A 16,085-nucleotide genomic window follows, 5' to 3' on the forward strand; every position below is an offset into this window, starting at 1 on the left:
AAATCCACTCCAAACTCACTGCAGGCGTTACCAGTAGGACACAGAATGGGATCGTGGAGAGTATGATGGTCATAATCTCAAGCCTCATCTTGAAAATGCCGAGTTCAATCCTGCCTCTAGGCTTTCACACTGGCTGTTCCCTCTGCCTTGGGACCCTCTTCCCTGGGGTTTTTGCATGGCTGGCGAGTTCTCTGTTAGGTTCCTGCTCAGTTGTCCCCTCCTCAGAGGTCTTCACTGACCCCCGTCTAAAGCAACCATCCCCAGGTGGAAAATGGAGTGGCAGTGGGTGAGGGTTGGAGAGAGACTTCATTGTATACCATTTTGTGCCCTTTGAATTTCAAACCGAGTGAAATTACCACCCATTCAAAAAATAACAATGTAAAAAAACCAGCATAGCTCCCCTAAGACATTTTCTTATCACGTCCCCCAGTTTCATTTTCCTTGAGACACTTCTCAGTGCCTGAGATGACCTTATTTATGGGTTCCCTTGTTTGCTGTCCCCCCCCCCCACTCCACCCCACACACTAGGAGGTTCCGGGGGCAGGAACCTCAGTGGGTCTGCCAGGTTGATGGCCTGAGCAGGGCCTTGCACATAGCAGGTGCCCCATACGTATTTGCCAAATGACTGGGCAAATAATGCGTGCGGGGTTTTTTCCACAAGAAAAATGTATTTTGAATTATGTAATTAAAATTTAATGATAAAAACTTTCCCCTACCTCCCCGCCAAACAGATGGAAAATAGGAAGGGAAGAGAAGGTTATTGAACTGGGTGATTTTCAGGGTCCATTCAACTCTAAATATTTCAAAGACATTTGATCTTGGGGTTTTGAGGTTTGGGTTTTTTTGGGGGGTCTAGCTGGTGGGCGGAATTTCCCCTCTCATAAGACTTTCTGTCTTATGAGAGGGAAGTAGGAGAAAGGGAAATAAACATTCTGGTGTTCCTCCATTGGTTTCTCTTCCTTTCGCTGGTCTGCATAGCTGGGGAAGGGGAGTTTTCTTCCTTAATTCCATTGAGGCCCCAGCTGGGCAGAGGGTCCCTAAAGGATGACAGCTGTCAGGCCTCCAAGTCCAAGGCAGAGCTTGAATGGGTGCCAGTGGGCTTCTCAGCCCCATTCTGCCCCATCTGTAACACAAAATGTGGAAGATGGTGAAGCGGAACCCCTTCTTGCCCCTCAGCATTTACTCCCCTGTATTCTGGAAGCACCGCTCCTGTTTTTCCTTTGAGGAACCAGCATTCCCTATCTCTCATTTCCTCAGTTTTGGGTGGAGGGGACCCCAAGGCCAAGCGCTAGAGGATGGGCCTGTGACCCCAGCCTGGCCAATCAGAGACACAGAGACTGGTCAGGCACATGACCCAGTGTGGCCAATGAGAACCAGCTCTGGAAGCACAGCTGCAACTACTGGGAAACTGGCATGCTCTCCCCACTGGGGATGTTAGGCTTCTGGGATGTGAGCATGGAGTAGCAACTCTCTGCTACCTCATGTGGAGACCCTGCCTGGGAATGAAGCCAACTCAGAGAAAGGAAAACTAAGACAGTTCCTGATGACATCATCTGACAACTGGATGCAGTCATGCCTTAAGTCCCTGTACTCTTCAATTACATGGCCCAGTAAACTCCCTGGTTTGTCTTCCCAGGTTGAATGGGGTTTCTGTCACTTACAACTCAAAAGAATCCTGACAAAGACCTCCTTTCTGCTGCTGAGAAACCATCAACTCCCCCCCACCGGGCCCCGACTGGTAATAACCCAACTCCGTTCTCTGCCCTGCAAAGGCCTTACTGGTTTCCTCCCTCACATTTCCTTCCAGTCCCCCACCCCATACCTTAGTTTATGTGGCTCCACTCACCACCTCCTTGGACATCTCTAAATAGGCTATCTGGGCCCAATTCACAACCTCTCTCCTCTAAGACCTGGACCACCCTCCAGAGATGTCCTGGTGGTCTCTGCAGTGCAGTCAGCCCTTGGTATTGGTCATCAACATTCCTTGAATTTTTCTGCCTTATTTCTGGATGGAGGGGGTGGTGCTTGGGATGGTGGGGCTTCACAGAGCAATGTAGGGGGCACATTTCTTGGAGGAGAAGCACAGTCTCTTTTCCTCTGCTTCTGCATCACCACCACCCGCTCCCCTTCCCCACCAACCATCATGCCTAGCACAATTCTTCAGGACCAGGTGTGAGAGTTTATTACTATATCAGGTAAGTCCCTGTCCCCTCTGGCCTCAATTTCCCCATCACTTAAAGAGGTGGCATGGGGGGGAGGGGGGGCTGAATTACATGCTTCTAAGAGAAACATTCAAGAACACAGGGTCCTTACCACCCAGCGCCCTCCTGAGGCCTGGCAGACCTGAGAGTAAGCGTCAGCGATGACTGTGGCCCTGGAGAACAAAGGAAGGCCCTCAGGAGGGGACCCTCCTCCTCCCACCGGCCCTCCCATTCCACCCCACCCCACCCCAACTCACTTGCAGTGGAGCCCTCCCCCAGGAGGTAAATCCGGGATGTCCTCAGAGGCCAGAGTCCTGAAAACTGTGTTCAAGCTGGGGGGCTCCTGGCCAAAGGCACACAGCTCTGAGAAGGAGGCAGGGATTGTGGGAGTTACCCTGCTTGCTGACCACCCCTTCCGCCGGGCTCCTGGCGCCTGCTCACCTGCGACCCTGCGTCCCAGGGCTGCGTCCAGCACTAGCTCCTTCCTGATGGCCTCCTCACAAGGCCTGGGGGCCCCCGGGAAGCAGACCAGGATGCAGGTCATGTTGTCCAGGCTGCCCTGGAGAAGGCAGAGAAAAGAGAGCCTGGTGGACCACGGTTGAATGCCCCAGCACAGGGCTCCATGCCCTAGGAAACGGAGCTTCCCAACACTCCCCTTGCTCTAGTGCCCCCTTCTCAATCTGGTTATGCCCATATCTCTAAAGTCCCACCCTTCTGCCAGTCTAAACCAGGCCTCTCACAAGGACCAATTCCTTAGACCATGCCCTCTCACTGTCCTAGCACCACCCAATTAAACAGAGCCACTCCCCTTTTCCAAAGCTCCTCCCACTCTGCTGTTGAGCTGTTCTTCCTTCTGCCACTAGTCACACCTCAGGACCCATCTTTAGGTCTAAGGGCTGTCCCATTCCAAAAGACCACGCCCTTTCTCGTAAATCCCTCCCACTTATCTTTCGAGAACTACAACTCTTCCGCCTTGTCTCAAGGCTTCCCTCAGTCTCCGCTCCCTGCACATTTTGGCCCTGCCCCGTTCCAGCAGGCCCCGTCCCCTATTTGGAGTCCCACCTCTCCTTTTCTAGTATTACTCTCGCCCCTGCATCAAAGCTCCTCCCCCCTAAATCCCTTAGGTTCTTCCCTCTAAGATCTCAAGCCCCGCCCCCAGGACCTTGCAAAGACACGTGTCCAACAGCTGCGCGCAGAGAAGCTCTGGGGCCAAGCCCAAGCAGAGGCGAGAAGCCACCAGTCCCGCCAGGGCAGAGCCAGACATCGCGTCCCACACGCCATCAGAGGCCAGGAGCATGAATTCGTCCTCTGCTCGGCGTGCCAGGGCGGTCACTTCAGGCTCCGCGGAAACAAGCTGCAGTTCAGGGGGCCTTCCCGGAGCCTCTTTGTAGGCAAAGTCTCCCAGTGCTCGGGACACTGCCAGAGAGCCCTCGAGGCGCCGGCGGCTGATGGTGCCGCCCGCGTCATAGATGCGCTCGCGTTCCCGGGGACGGAGGGGCCGATGGTCTTCGGTGGTGAAGGCCACGGCGCCGGCGCGACTCAGCACCGCGCGGGAGTCACCGCAGTGCGCCAGGTACAGAAAGTGCGGGGAAACCAGCAACGCCAAGGCGGTGGAGCCTCCCGGCTCGCCGCGGGGCCAGAGCGCGCGCAGGCGTGCGTCTGCGCTCAGAAAGGCGCGGCGCAATGCTTCGCACACGCCCTCGGGCTCGCGGGGCGCTGGGCCCAGCGCCTCGAGCACGTAGCCCGGCAGGTGGCGCGCACCGAAGAGGGCGGCTCTCGTCCCACCGTGGCCGTCGAGGACCGCGAAGAAAGCCCAGCCCGGGCCCAGCCCGGGTAGCTCAAGCCAAGCGCAATGCGCGTCCTCCATGTGTGCGCGCCACCCTTGCACTGCGCTCGCCCCGAAGCTCAAGCCCCAAGACGCCGCCGCACCCCCGTGCGGCCGCTGGGCGCATCGCGGCGCGTCCAGGAGGGACTGAGGCCCGTCGGGAGAGCTGCGCCTCTCCTCTGCCTCCTCCACCCCCTCTTGCTTGCGAGCTGGCCAGAGGAGACGTTCCAGCAGGCGGGCAAGAGCCGCCATCCTTCAGCCTGGGGATCAGGAAAGCTCCACCCTCTGCACCTGCTAACAGCCCCGCCACCCCACCCCCGTCACCTCCACTAATCCTCTGCACTGTGAAATTTTAAACCACCTAAATCTCCTTCCTATGCCCTTGACTTGCACTCAAGTCGAGTCACTGGAAGGGATTGAACTCTTCGTTCTCCTCTCTTCCGCACCTTCAAAGTGAGGTTTGGGGTCTGGGTCAGGGAAAAAAAAGATAATAGCACCAAACCAGCATTTACTATGAGCTACACACTGTTATACATCATCATCTCCAATTTACCGAAGAGGAAACTGAGTCACAGAAGTAAGCAGTGTTACAGGCATCAATCTCTAGAATCCGTACTCTCAACACAACACTGGGCTTCGGCTCCCCAGCCCGACTCTGTTCAACCTCTGCGCGCATCAGTGGTCCCATCCGGGTTTCAAAAGCTTTAAATGCTTAATTTTTTTACTTCGACTCCTCCCCTCTCCGTCTCGCCTCACTCCAGGTTCAGCTCACCTTCTGGGCAGCACCACCACCCTTGATTGTTCTGCCCTATTCCCTCTAGGCCACGCCTCTAGCTCCTCAGTCTCGGACTGACCCCGCCCAACTCTGAACAATTCTAAATTGGCTTAAACCTCCCCAAGTCTGAGCTCCTCCCCTTGTCTCAAAACTTTCCGAGTAGTTTCTTCCCGCCCCCTTTCCCACTCCCATTGAGAATCTAGATTTATACCTCTACCTCTCAGTGGTAAAATCTTTATACCCTCCCCTCAATGCCACCTCTAGCTCCACCCCAACCCACTCTGAGATCCACGCCCCCATCCTCTCCGCCTAGGCTCCTTCATCATCATTTCCCGGAGCCCCTCACGCTACCCTCGGTCCCGCTTCTCTCCCCCTAAAGGCCCTTCTGTCTAGACCCCGCCCTTCAGACCGCCTTCCAGGCCTTCTCGACTGGTAGCCTACGGTCCTAGCTCCGCCCCTCTATTAGGAAGGCCACGCCCTACCTCCATCCTCCCGGGTGTTTCCCCTCCCCCTCGCCCTCCCTCAGGTTCCGCCCCCCGTTCTCTGGCCCCGCCCCCGGCCCCCGCGCTGCAGTCGCCCCACAGCGGCCCCGCCCGCCCCCGCTGAGCCGAACCGAGGGCGGCGGCGGCGGCGGCGGCGGCGGCGGCAGCGCCTGCTGGAGCGGCCCGGGAGGAGGGGGCAGCGAGGATGGCGGCGGCGGCGTCCTGGGCGCGGCGGAGATGAGCGCTCGCGGCCCCAGGCCCAGGGCGGCGTGGCCGGAGTGGGCGGGGGTCCCGATGCAGGCCCGAGGGGGGCCATGGGGCAGGTCCTGCCGGTCTTCGCCCACTGCAGTGAGTAGGGGGAGGCTCAGGCCTGGTGTGGGGCCCAGAGGCCCGGGTGGGCTCCTCCCCGGTTTCCCCTCCGACCTGGGCCGCGGGAGAGCCGAGATGGGGAGGAGGCGAAGGAGACAAAGGAAGCTCTCCCTTCCCCCCGTGTTCTAGCGGCGATGGGGGCGACTTGACCCGGACAACCTGAGTGAGACTGGGCAGAGGCTGGGGGCACTGAGATAGCCGACGGGGGGCGCTCTGGGCCCTTGAATGTGCCGCGGGGCTCCGCCCGGGGATGAGGAAGCTCTCCGGGAGCTGTCCCCTCGCCCTGGTGCTGGCCACAGCCAGCGGTGAGGGGATTTGAATAGAGGGGTAGAACCACGATGGAGAAGAGGGGTCTGACTCCCCCCTTCCCCCCGCATCACCCATCTTCGCATCCCACCTCCGTTTTCTCCTCAGACTCAGAGGCAGCCCCGACCTCGCCCGAATTGTACAATCCCCTGTCCCCGGGATACAGCCATCCCTGGGTTGGGACTAGGACTCCTGGGTCCTTAGGTTTTACCACTCCGGGTCTCTGATTCCTGGCCTCCTATTCCCTATCTGAAGAAACAAGGTGGGGGTGGGGGGGCATCTGATTTCAATCTCCAAACCGTATTGAGCATCTCCTGTAGGCAAAGCCCCAAGCAAACTCTGAGAGGCTGAATTCCATAATTGAAAACGCCCTGCCTGAGCCTTATGGTTTCTGAGCCCAGGGCTCTAACAGTCCTTGTCTAACATGCTCTGTCTCACACCCCTATGGTTCTGACAGCTGGGGATTGCAACGCCGACCTAGCCACTTGCATGTCTTGGGAGTCGACATGCCAAAATTCTGAGAATTTGTTATTTCAACATTTTAGAGTATCATCCCAACATTCTAAGATCTTGTCCTTACCTGGGCTTACAAAGGAAGGCCCTACGTGATCTCCCCACCCCCACCCCACCCCGCCTTTCCTCTCTGCCCTCATCTCCCTTCCATCTCCCCATCAGTCACCCTGTTCCAGTCACATCTGCACACTTCTCAGTTCCTCAGATATACAAAGCTTAGTGCTTGCCTCAGGGCCTTTGCACTGGCTTTTCCCTCTGCCTGGAAGACTCTTCCCTAGATATCCGCATGGTTTCCTCACATCATTCAGGTTTCTGTTCAAATGTTATCCGGGAAGTCTTCCTCACCAACCTGTCTGAAATAGCATCCCCTTACTTTCTTTTCCCTTACCTTAATTTTTCTCCACACACTTAGCACCCAACATCATAAGTTTAATTGTTACTGTCTATCTCCCCTATAGAGTGTAAGCTCTATGAGACTAGGGATTTTGTCTGTTTTGTTCACATTTGTATCCTCAGGATCTAAAACAGTGCCTGGCGTGTATTAAACACTCAATTAATGGTTGTTGAAAGAATTAATTAATTGAAGCCTCCTAAAATCCCTAATTTAAAGACACTAAGATCGAGATTCATGGATTTGAACTTCTAAGACTGAGCTTCAGACAGCAGGGATACTAAGGTTTTACTGTATACAGTAAACTGTACTGTATACAGTTTTTCTGTATACAGAATCTTCTAGAGGTCCTGTAATTAAAACTCTAAGATTCCTTAATTCAGACAGGTTTCCAGGACTAGCACACTACTTCTGTAACTCGGGCAATCTAAGCTTCTAAGAGTCTTTGGTTCTTTCCCTCTTGCAGAAGAAGCTCCGTCTACAGCTTCCTCTACCCCTGACTCCACAGAAGGTAAGCAGAGAGGGAGGGTGTGAGAGTGGGACTTGAAGGGGGCTCACAGCTGGGTAAAGGGGTTAAGGGGAGCGGGCTAGGTAGGGTCTTGGTCAGAGGAGTTCATGCCCTCCTTTGCTCATGGCAGGAGGGAACGACGACTCGGATTTTCGGGAGCTGCATACAGCCCGGGAATTCTCAGAGGAAGACGAGGAGGAGACCACATCGCAGGACTGGGGCACTCCCCGGGAGCTGACCTTCTCCTACATCGCCTTCGATGGCGTGCTGGGCTCTGGGGCCCGCAGGGATTCAGCTGCTCGCCGCCCACGGCCCCAGGGCCGCTCAGTCTCGGAGCCGAGAGAGCCGCCCCCACAACCTGGCCTGGGCGACAGCTTGGAGAGCATCCCCAGCCTAAGCCAATCCCCGGAGCCCGGGCGCCGTGGTCACCCCGATTCTGCCCCTCCAGCTGAGCGCCCCCTGGAGGACCTAGGGCTCCAACTGGACCAACTGGGCTGGGCGGCCCAGGGAGCAGGGTCCGGGGAGGACTCTGCCACCAGTAGCTCCACCCCGCTGGATGACCAAGATCCCGATGGATCAGAGGTTGGAGAGGCTGGGAAAGGTGAGATGTCCCAGGTGCTGGGACCAAAGCCACCAGGGGTGGGTGGTCTCTCCTTAGGGCACCTCCATGGTGAAAGCTCACAGCCTTCTCTCTCTAACGCACCAGAACTGGACCTACAACTCGGACTCGCTCAGTCCTCGCCGCCCGAAGTCTTGACTCCACAGCCCAGCCCTGGCTCTGGGATCCCTCAGGCCCGTACCCCATCTCCACTTCGATCTCGGGATTCGAACTCGTGGCCAGATGAGCCCTCGCTGGACAAGAAGGAGGAGGAAGAGCCGTGGGGGCGGCTGGAGCGGGAGCCAATCACGGGGCAGTGCCTCGATAGCACGGACCAATCAGAATTCACATTGGAACCACACTTTCTAGGTAAAGTGCATGAGGGAACGTGCTCCTTTGGACTACAGCGAGGGTGGAGGATTGATTTTTAAAGGGACCATCCTCGGGAAGGAACGGAGGAGAATGGAGAAGCGAGGAGGTATTGCTACTGGCAAGACATTGTAAACTCCACCCTTTAAAAAAATTTTTCCCGTTACCTGAGATTGCTCTTTTTAAATGGTTCCCCCTCCCACTTGAGAAGTCAGCCCTCCCACCTGAGAAGTTGGAAGAAGCATTAGGATTGGCTAATTGCTAAAAAGTAATCCCTCTTTTGGAGTGCTCCCCCTAGAGGCTGATTTTGGACAGGCCAAATCCCTGAAAAAATGCTCTTTTCTGAATGTGGCCACTGGGCAAGTAAAGGTAAACTGTGCGTTTTAAAAACTCTCCTATTCCCTGACCACATGAATTGGCCAATTGTAAATAGACCCCGCCTTACTTTAAAGTATGTTCAGCCTCCACGAACGGTTCCTATAGGTAGGTTATAGACATCACTGCTTTTGGCTGTTTACAAAGAGAGCCACCCCGTTTTGGAATTGTTCCCACCGCAATGGAGAGTCATTGGCTGGGTACAAAGGGGCCCCGCCCCCTTCCTCCCTCCCTCCGGGTTCCACTGAAGTGGGCAAAATCCCTGAGAAGCAGCAGTGTCTGTAGCCTCTCACTCGGAGCCGAGATGGGGAGTAAAGGTGGGCTTTCGGGGCGGGTTGGGACGCGGGCGCTGGGGGACGGTGGAAAGGGACCCAGATTCACTTTTATCGCCCTCAAATCTGGGGGATGTTTCCTCTTGGTCCCAGATTCCCCAGAGCGGCAGGCTGGGGCTGGGGGGCTGCGGGGGTGTCTAGGGAGGGCGTGGAGGGAGTATGGGGTCCCCTCTCTCTCGAGCCGGAGCTTTGGGGCCCAAGAGCAGTGAGGTCCCCTCCCCCAGCCTCAGGCCCAGGCGGTGCTGTCACTCAGTAGCTGGACAGGCCAGCACAGCTGCCTGAGAGGCACCCTCCCCCCAGCGTGCCTAAACTTAGCCCCCGCCTCAGGCGACCCGGCCCCTCCCCCACCACTGGCTCAGGCTTTGGGGAGCCTGCAGGGGAGGGGTTGAGGGGAGGTCTACCCTAGTTAGAGGTACATGGGAGGATGTGCATAGGGAAGATACAGAAGTGAAGAGAGTCAGACTGTGAGGGGGACTGGTTGGGATGGGTCAGTTTGATTGGAGTTAAGGGTGGGAGGATGGAAACTGTCTGGAAATAGATGGCAGGGTACTGGGCTCTCAGTTCAGGGCTCAAAGCAGAGCTGATTATAGGGACGGCTGTTAAAAGTTAAGATGAGGGCTTCCCTGGTGGCGCAGTGGTTGAGAGCCCGCCTGCCGATGCAGGGGATACGGGTTCGTGCCCCGGTCCGGGAAGACCCCACATGCCGTGGAGCGGCTGGGCCCGTGAGCCATGGCCGCTGAGCCTGCGCATCCGGAGCCTGTGCTCCGCAACGGGAGCGGCCACAACAGTGAGAGGCCCGCATACCGCAAAAAAAAAAAAAAAAAAAAAAAAAGTTAAGATGAGTGAGATGAAACGTTGGGGTCCAAAGGTCACTGATCAGGACAGAGGCTGGGCTTGGGAGGTGAGTTTAGGATCTCTGAAAGGGGTCAGAAGTTTGAGTTAGGGCCTAGGAAGGAGGATGATGTTATTAATACATTTAGGACTTAGATGTATGTGTTGGTAGGGGTATCAAGGAGATATGACTTTACACCTGTCAGGGTGCAAAAAATAAAAAGAACAATAACACCCATTGCTGGGCAGGATGCTGGGAAAAGATCACTTGCATGTTGCTCATAGAAATAAGGATTGTTACAGTCTTGCTTGTAAGCAATCTGATAATATTTGTGACATTGGAAAATACATACTTAGTCCACCCAGCGATTCGACCCCTGGCATTCTATCTCAGAAATAGAACCTGCCGGAGGTAAGAATATCTGCAGGAGGCTGGTGCTTGTAGTACTGTCAGGGAAGAGGATGGGGGGAAGAAACAAAATAAACGACCCAGCAATAGCTGCATGTTTGAATAAAATGAATGATGGTGTAGCCACACCATGGAATATCGTGTAGCCCTTAAAAAGAATGAATTAATAGCTATTCCCGTTGACTAGGAGGGAATTCTAGGAGGAAAAGTAGAGTGAGATATGCATGATGCAGAAGATTGATTTCTCACCCAAAATTGTGTTCACACATTATCTATGGGCAGAAGTAAGCTTGAGGGGACTTGCTAGACAGTTAACTTGGGTTTTCCAGGAGGCAAGCATGGAATAAAAGAAGATAAATAAAAATCTGGAAATTGGGTTAAGGTTCTGACAGGTGTGTCAAGAGGTGATGTTTCAGCCCGGAGACAGGAAATAGGAGGTCAAGAGGTCAGCCAGGCCAGCTCCAAACCCCAGTCTGATTGCTGCCCCCTCCCTCCACAGTGGCAGACCTGCTGTACTGGAAGGACACGAGGACGTCAGGAGTGGTCTTCACAGGCCTCATGGTCTCCCTGCTCAGCCTCCTGCGTTTTAGCATCGTGTCTGTGGCGGCCCATGTGGCCCTGTTGCTGCTCTGCGGCACCATCTCTCTCAGGGTTTACCGAAAAGTGCTGCAGGCCGTGCACCGGGGGGACGGTGCCAACCCCTTCCAGTGAGAGCCTGCAGCCTGGCCCCCAACCCTGACCTCTGTCTAGACCTCAGTGGTGACCCTAAGTCATGACCCTTGACCTCAGATCAGGCACTGACTTCTCACCCTGGCCCTGACCCATCCTGTTCCTGTTCCTGACTCCAACCTGACCCTGACATTAAACCAGACTCTGACCCTTGACTTCCAGCCGTAACCTCAGACCCTAACCTCTTACCCTTAATCCTTGATCCCGTCTCCTGACCCTGACCTCCACCCTAGCATGCTACACCTGGCCTTACTCCCCAACCCTCACTTCTTGCCCTTGACTCAGCCACGCCCCTCAGCCTGGGTCCCATCCACCCACTGAGTGGCCTCACACACCTCTGTTCTCTCAGGGCCTACCTGGATGTGGACCTGACCCTGACTCGGGAGCAGACAGAACGTATGTCCCAACAGATTGCCTCCTGCGTGGTCTCTGCGGTCATGCAGCTGCGGCATTTCTTTCTGGTAGAAGACTTCGTGGATTCCCTCAAGGTGCCCCGAAGCCCCCCAATCCCTCCTGGGTCCTAACATTCAACTCCCTGCCCCTGGGGGGAGGAGGGGAGGCGGGCCATTGCTGGGGAAGTTCCCAGCCCAGGGTGTACCCCATAGCCTCTGCTGACCCCGACCCTCACCTTCAGCTGGCCCTTCTCTTCTACATCTTGACCTTCGTGGGTGCCGTCTTCAATGGTTTGACTCTTCTCATTCTGGGTGAGCTGGGAAGGCTGTGAGGGGCGGGGCGGGAAGGTGGGTTGCTGGGGTCTGCTGGAGGACAGGGCTCTGAATGGAGCTGTTAATCTCCCTGGAGAGCCCTGACCCCCATCTCTGTGCCCGCAGGAGTGATCGGTTTATTCACAGTCCCTCTGCTGTACCGGCAACACCAGGTAAGTGCGACAGGCCCTCAGTTGGCAGTACCCCAGCCAAACAACCCCCCACACACACAGCCAGGGTCCATGACAGATGTCCCAGCCAGAGACAGGAGGACAAGCTGGTGTTCCCACGCCTGACAGAATCAGGCTCTGACTGACACATGCTAGACACAGGTGGTCTGCCCGCTGCCCCTCCTCCATGCAGCTGGAGTCTACCTAATATGTTTCAACAGCCAGAGACAGGCACTTCGATAGGTGGCCCGTGACAGAGCCAGGATCTGACTGACACATTCCAACCCAAGGCACGTAGACTAACTGATGCTCCTCCCCACCAATGAGCCAAGGTCTGCCTTGACACATCCTACCTCCAGAGAGGCAGCCTGACTGGTGTCTTCTCTCCCTGACATAGCACGAGGCTGAACAACACTCCTTCTAGCCAGAAACAGGCAGACAGATGAATGCCTTCTCCTGATACCCCGATACCCCGTCTCCCCTGATACCACCAGAGGCTGACAAACGCATATTCCATTTGCAGACAGACAGACAGACAGACTGACGCCATCTATCCCTACACATAGTCTGGGTCTGACTGACACCCATCCCAGCCCAGAACACTGACAGAACCAGGGCCAGCTGACATATATCCTATCCAGAGACAGGCAGATGGACCAACATTCCATTTCTGACATTCTCCGGCACAGCTGAGAGCCAAACGATGCATGTTCCTGCCAGGGAGATAGTCCTCACTCCCTCACACGCCGGAATCACCGAGGCTCACAAAGTCAGTTAACGCTGAATTAAACTAATATTTAAATCAATCCACTCAGGGACTCAACAACCAACGCTAACACCCTCTATTCTTACGCTGCCCCTAAGCACACACACACACACACACAAAACTCGCTCAAAGATTAACAGTAGTTCCCAGGACGCAAAGCCACTGGCAAATTCTTGTGTGTCTACCTGACATCACTTCCCACACAGAGTGTGGTCCAATTGACTTGACACTTCACCTGGACTTCTGACTTCCAAGGGTATTTTATCAGGTTTAGAGTTGATGGTGGAGTGGTGGGCCACTCCTCCCAGCTCCTGATCTGGGGGTGGGGGAGGAAGCAGCTTTGTTAATGAATTAGGGAGAAGAACCCCCTCCAATCTCTCCTTTCACCCCTTCTTGTCTCCCCAGGCCCAGATTGACCAGTATGTGGGATTGGTGACCAATCAGTTGAGCCACATCAAAGCTAAGTAAGGGCATGTGGTAGAGACGGATGGGATGGGGAATGAGAAAACTTGGGAATGCTCCCCCCCCCCCCAATATTCCCTGTCCCTAAATCTCCTGGAGCTGAGTGCCTGCTTTTCTTAAAAGGTGAGAGACAGTTCCATCGCAGGCCAGTAGGTGGAGGGCAGGGGCTGGCTTGGGCACTCAGTTCCTCCATCCAGTTTTTAGTTCTCAGATACTACTTATCCTGTCGCTTGCCCCACCCCTTGACTCCACCTGTTTCTCCCTCAGGATCCGAGCTAAGTTCCCAGGGACCGGAGCCCTTGCCTCGGCAGCAGCCGCAGTCTCCGGATCCAAAGCCAAAGCCGAATGAAAGGGGTGTCTCTGCCTGCGGGACGCCTGCCCCCACCCCCTGTAGCCCTCTGCCCTCCTCCATTTCCCTTCCATCCCCACCCTCTCCCTGCCTCATCCCAAGCCATTTCCCAGTGGGTGTCAGGATCGCTCACACCAGGGAGTTTGCGCAAATTGCCTGAGTGGCCAGGACTACATTTCCCAAGAGGCTCTGCTCTAGGAGTCTTGGAAAGGCGAGGCACCTTGGCCGCGGGGCCTGCTGGGACTTGTAGTTGCCTAGATAGGGCTGACACGCCCTGCACTTCCGGGACCCCAGCGCTGGAGGCGCCGTGAGGGGGTGGTGTCTCCTGGATGCCACTGGCCCCAACGCTGGGGCTTTGCATGGGGCCCAGGGGAGGCCTGAGCTTGGATTTACACTGTAATAAAGACTTCTGTGGAAAACCCAAGGCCTCCTGTGCTTCCGGCCCCCTCCAGTTTTCACCTTCCTGTACTGAAAAGCAGGTAAGTGATACTCAAGGAGGAACCTTCCCCATCTCTGCGGAGGAAGAACCTTCCCCTCTGCCATCTGAGAGTTGGCTAATCCCAGGGCTAGCCAAGCCTTGACAGCCACTTTCCATGCCTGTGCTCAAGGAAGACATCACGAGTCAATCCCCACACTCTCCCTGCTGTGCAACCATTTTACCTGAGTCCCAGACCCATGTATCCAACTGCCTAATGGAAGCCTCCCCCCTCAAGCATATCTAAACCTCTTCCTTGTCCTATCTGATTTCCCAGTCAGGGACATCCCCTCCTGCCCACATTGTCGCCCAGCCAGAGACCCATGTATGGCCCTGGACTCCTATTCCCTCACCCCCCCACATCTAGTCAGTCAGCAAGCCATGTCTTTTCTCTCTCTGCAACCTCTCCACCCGCTTCTCTCCATTCCAACTGCCTTGGGAATAAGCACAGAGCCTCGTGGCCTCTTTGGGCCTCAGTTTCCAAAACTAAACTGGGGGAGGAGGAGACAGGAGACTGGAGTCTAAAGACCCACAGACCTGGATTTGAATCATCTTCACTTTTTGGCTGCGTAACCCTGAGCAAGTGACCTCACGTCTTGAAGGCTCGTTTCCTCAAATAGAAAATTGTCGCCATAAACTACGTACATGTAAAGCCCTTGTTACAGGGCCTGGCATAGAATAAATGTCCAGTAAACAGAAGCTGCATTGTTAGCTATGACATTGTTTCCCAAACCTCAGTCAGCCCTCAGGACCTTGATGATCTTTATATCATCTGTTCTGCTATTTGCCTAATTTTTTCTTTAAATTGGTTTATTAAAAAAATAAAATGTCTTTTAAAAGGAAATGTTACTCCACCACCAAGGAAGTCAGTATCGCTTGCCAGAAATAGAAGATAGCAGTTAAACATAAAACTATTGCCATTTAAAATGTTTGTGCATCACCTAAAATTTTGCCTCTTGTGATGCTTGTCACATTTTAGGAGCTAGATAATGATGTTACAGGAGTAGTAGTTACAGCCTCAGCTTTTGTATACAGGGGTTGCCTAGCAGCAGCTAGCTAACTGAAAGAAACAGGACTTAGGGGGGCTTCTCTTGAATCTGAATTTGCCAAGCAGGGGCAGTGTTTTAAACTTCCAAATAAAAGAGCAACATTTCCTAAAGATACTTTTATTCATACTTTCCATAAGACAGAGTGTCCATTTGTCCATCTCAAAAAAAGGAGGAAGATGGACTGGTTGCGATTATGGGTTCAGGAATGGCTAAAGCCCCCAAGCCCATCCTTGGTACCCCCACTGGAAGCAGGAAACAAGTTGGAGATGGAAACAGCCTTTATTGAGTGACTCCCAGTTGCCTGGTGCCATGTCAGTCTTCTATAGCCAGCTGCTCGTTATGATTCCCCCTAGTTGCACTAGTCTTGTTTTCCAGATGGGGAAACTGAGGCTCAGAGAAGGATAGCGATAATATTCTTGCATTCATCCTACAAACATTTAGTAAGCATCTGGCAAGTGCTCAAGCACTCTTTGGGTACCAGGGACATAGAAATGAACCAAAGTGGTTAGGACTCCGTGCTCCCACTGCCTAGGGCCTGGGTTCAGTTCCTGGCCAGGGAACTAGGATCACATCAGCTTCGCGGCGCGGCCAAATAAACAAACAAACAAAATCCACCAAAACAAAGTCCACGGTTACATGGAGCTGATATTCTAGCGGGAGCAGCCAGACAATAAACAAATAGAAGTAGAATATGGCAGGTGGTGATCAGGGTGATGGAGAAAAGTCCAGAAGGGGAAGGGGATAGAGTGACAGGGCTTGCTATTTTAGATTGGGTGCTCAGGGAAGGCTTCATTAAGTGCTGATATTTAAGCAGAGGCCAGAGTGAAGAGAGGCAGTGAGTCATGGGAAAATGCGGAGGAAAGGAGATTCAGGCAGGGGGATCAACAAACGCAATGGCCCTGAGAAGAGAGCATGCCTGATGTGTGCAGCAAGAGATCTGTGAGCCGGAAACCAAGTATATGAGGAGAGAGGAGTAGGAGATCGGGTCCGAGGAGTGCAAAGGTCTAATCATCGGGATTGTAAGGCTGTGATGAGAGCTTTGACTTTTATTCTGAGACGGGAGCCATTGGGAAGGTTTCATGTCGGGGAATGATATT

General features: G+C 54.5%; 2 protein-coding genes across 8 annotated transcripts in view; one reads left to right on the forward strand and one right to left on the reverse strand.

The window, feature by feature from the left end:
* RTN2 (reticulon 2) overlaps window positions 1–13,883 on the forward strand; it is a 17,113-nt gene extending 3,230 nt beyond the window's left edge. The window contains exons 3-12 of one of the 2 annotated variants that reach the window (XM_060084116.1): window positions 1,637–1,738; window positions 7,329–7,373; window positions 7,501–7,971; window positions 8,077–8,337; window positions 10,784–10,991; window positions 11,363–11,501; window positions 11,648–11,717; window positions 11,844–11,890; window positions 13,059–13,117; window positions 13,383–13,883. In XM_060084116.1, coding sequence (XP_059940099.1) covers window positions 1,642–1,738; window positions 7,329–7,373; window positions 7,501–7,971; window positions 8,077–8,337; window positions 10,784–10,991; window positions 11,363–11,501; window positions 11,648–11,717; window positions 11,844–11,890; window positions 13,059–13,117; window positions 13,383–13,464 — 1,479 coding nt within the window. In that variant the 5' untranslated portion in view covers window positions 1,637–1,641 and the 3' untranslated portion in view covers window positions 13,465–13,883. Of the gene's footprint in view, window positions 1–1,636; window positions 1,739–5,423; window positions 5,632–7,328; window positions 7,374–7,500; window positions 7,972–8,076; window positions 8,338–10,783; window positions 10,992–11,362; window positions 11,502–11,647; window positions 11,718–11,843; window positions 11,891–13,058; window positions 13,118–13,382 lie in introns of those variants that run through there. The other variant, XM_060084117.1, reaches the window with a different exon arrangement.
* Window positions 671–4,278, reverse strand: PPM1N (protein phosphatase, Mg2+/Mn2+ dependent 1N (putative)). Of its 6 annotated transcripts, none has more exons than XM_060084122.1 (5): window positions 3,364–4,106; window positions 2,643–2,760; window positions 2,459–2,564; window positions 2,314–2,394; window positions 671–1,037 (listed from the first exon to the last, which is right to left on the reverse strand). In XM_060084122.1, exons 1-5 carry the CDS (start codon window positions 4,066–4,068, stop codon window positions 896–898), a joined length of 1,152 nt encoding a protein of 383 aa, XP_059940105.1. In that variant the 5' UTR covers window positions 4,069–4,106; the 3' UTR covers window positions 671–895. The 6 variants fall into 6 exon arrangements, with proteins under 6 accessions (XP_059940105.1, XP_059940102.1, XP_059940107.1 ...); XM_060084121.1 differs by having other exon boundaries at window positions 833–1,037; window positions 2,314–2,374; window positions 3,364–4,278; XM_060084120.1 differs by having other exon boundaries at window positions 961–1,123; window positions 2,314–2,374; window positions 3,364–4,278.
* Window positions 13,884–16,085: the final 2,202 nt, after the last annotated feature.

This window comes from Mesoplodon densirostris, chromosome 19 (genome assembly GCF_025265405.1).
Source record: "Mesoplodon densirostris isolate mMesDen1 chromosome 19, mMesDen1 primary haplotype, whole genome shotgun sequence".
NCBI classification, from domain to species: domain Eukaryota; kingdom Metazoa; phylum Chordata; class Mammalia; order Artiodactyla; family Ziphiidae; genus Mesoplodon; species Mesoplodon densirostris.

Excerpts from the sequence above, each read along its gene's own strand:
- PPM1N (XM_060084119.1), bottom strand. The coding sequence starts at position 4,278 with ATGGCGGCTCTTGCCCGCCTGCTGGAACGTCTCCTCTGGCCAGCTCGC. Across the intron at positions 2,761-3,363 it reads TGGACACGTGTCTTTGCAAG|GGCAGCCTGGACAACATGAC; the intron begins GTCCTGGGGGCG and ends TGCCTTCTCCAG. Across the intron at positions 2,565-2,642 it reads CCTGGGACGCAGGGTCGCAG|AGCTGTGTGCCTTTGGCCAG; the intron begins GTGAGCAGGCGC and ends CCTCCTTCTCAG.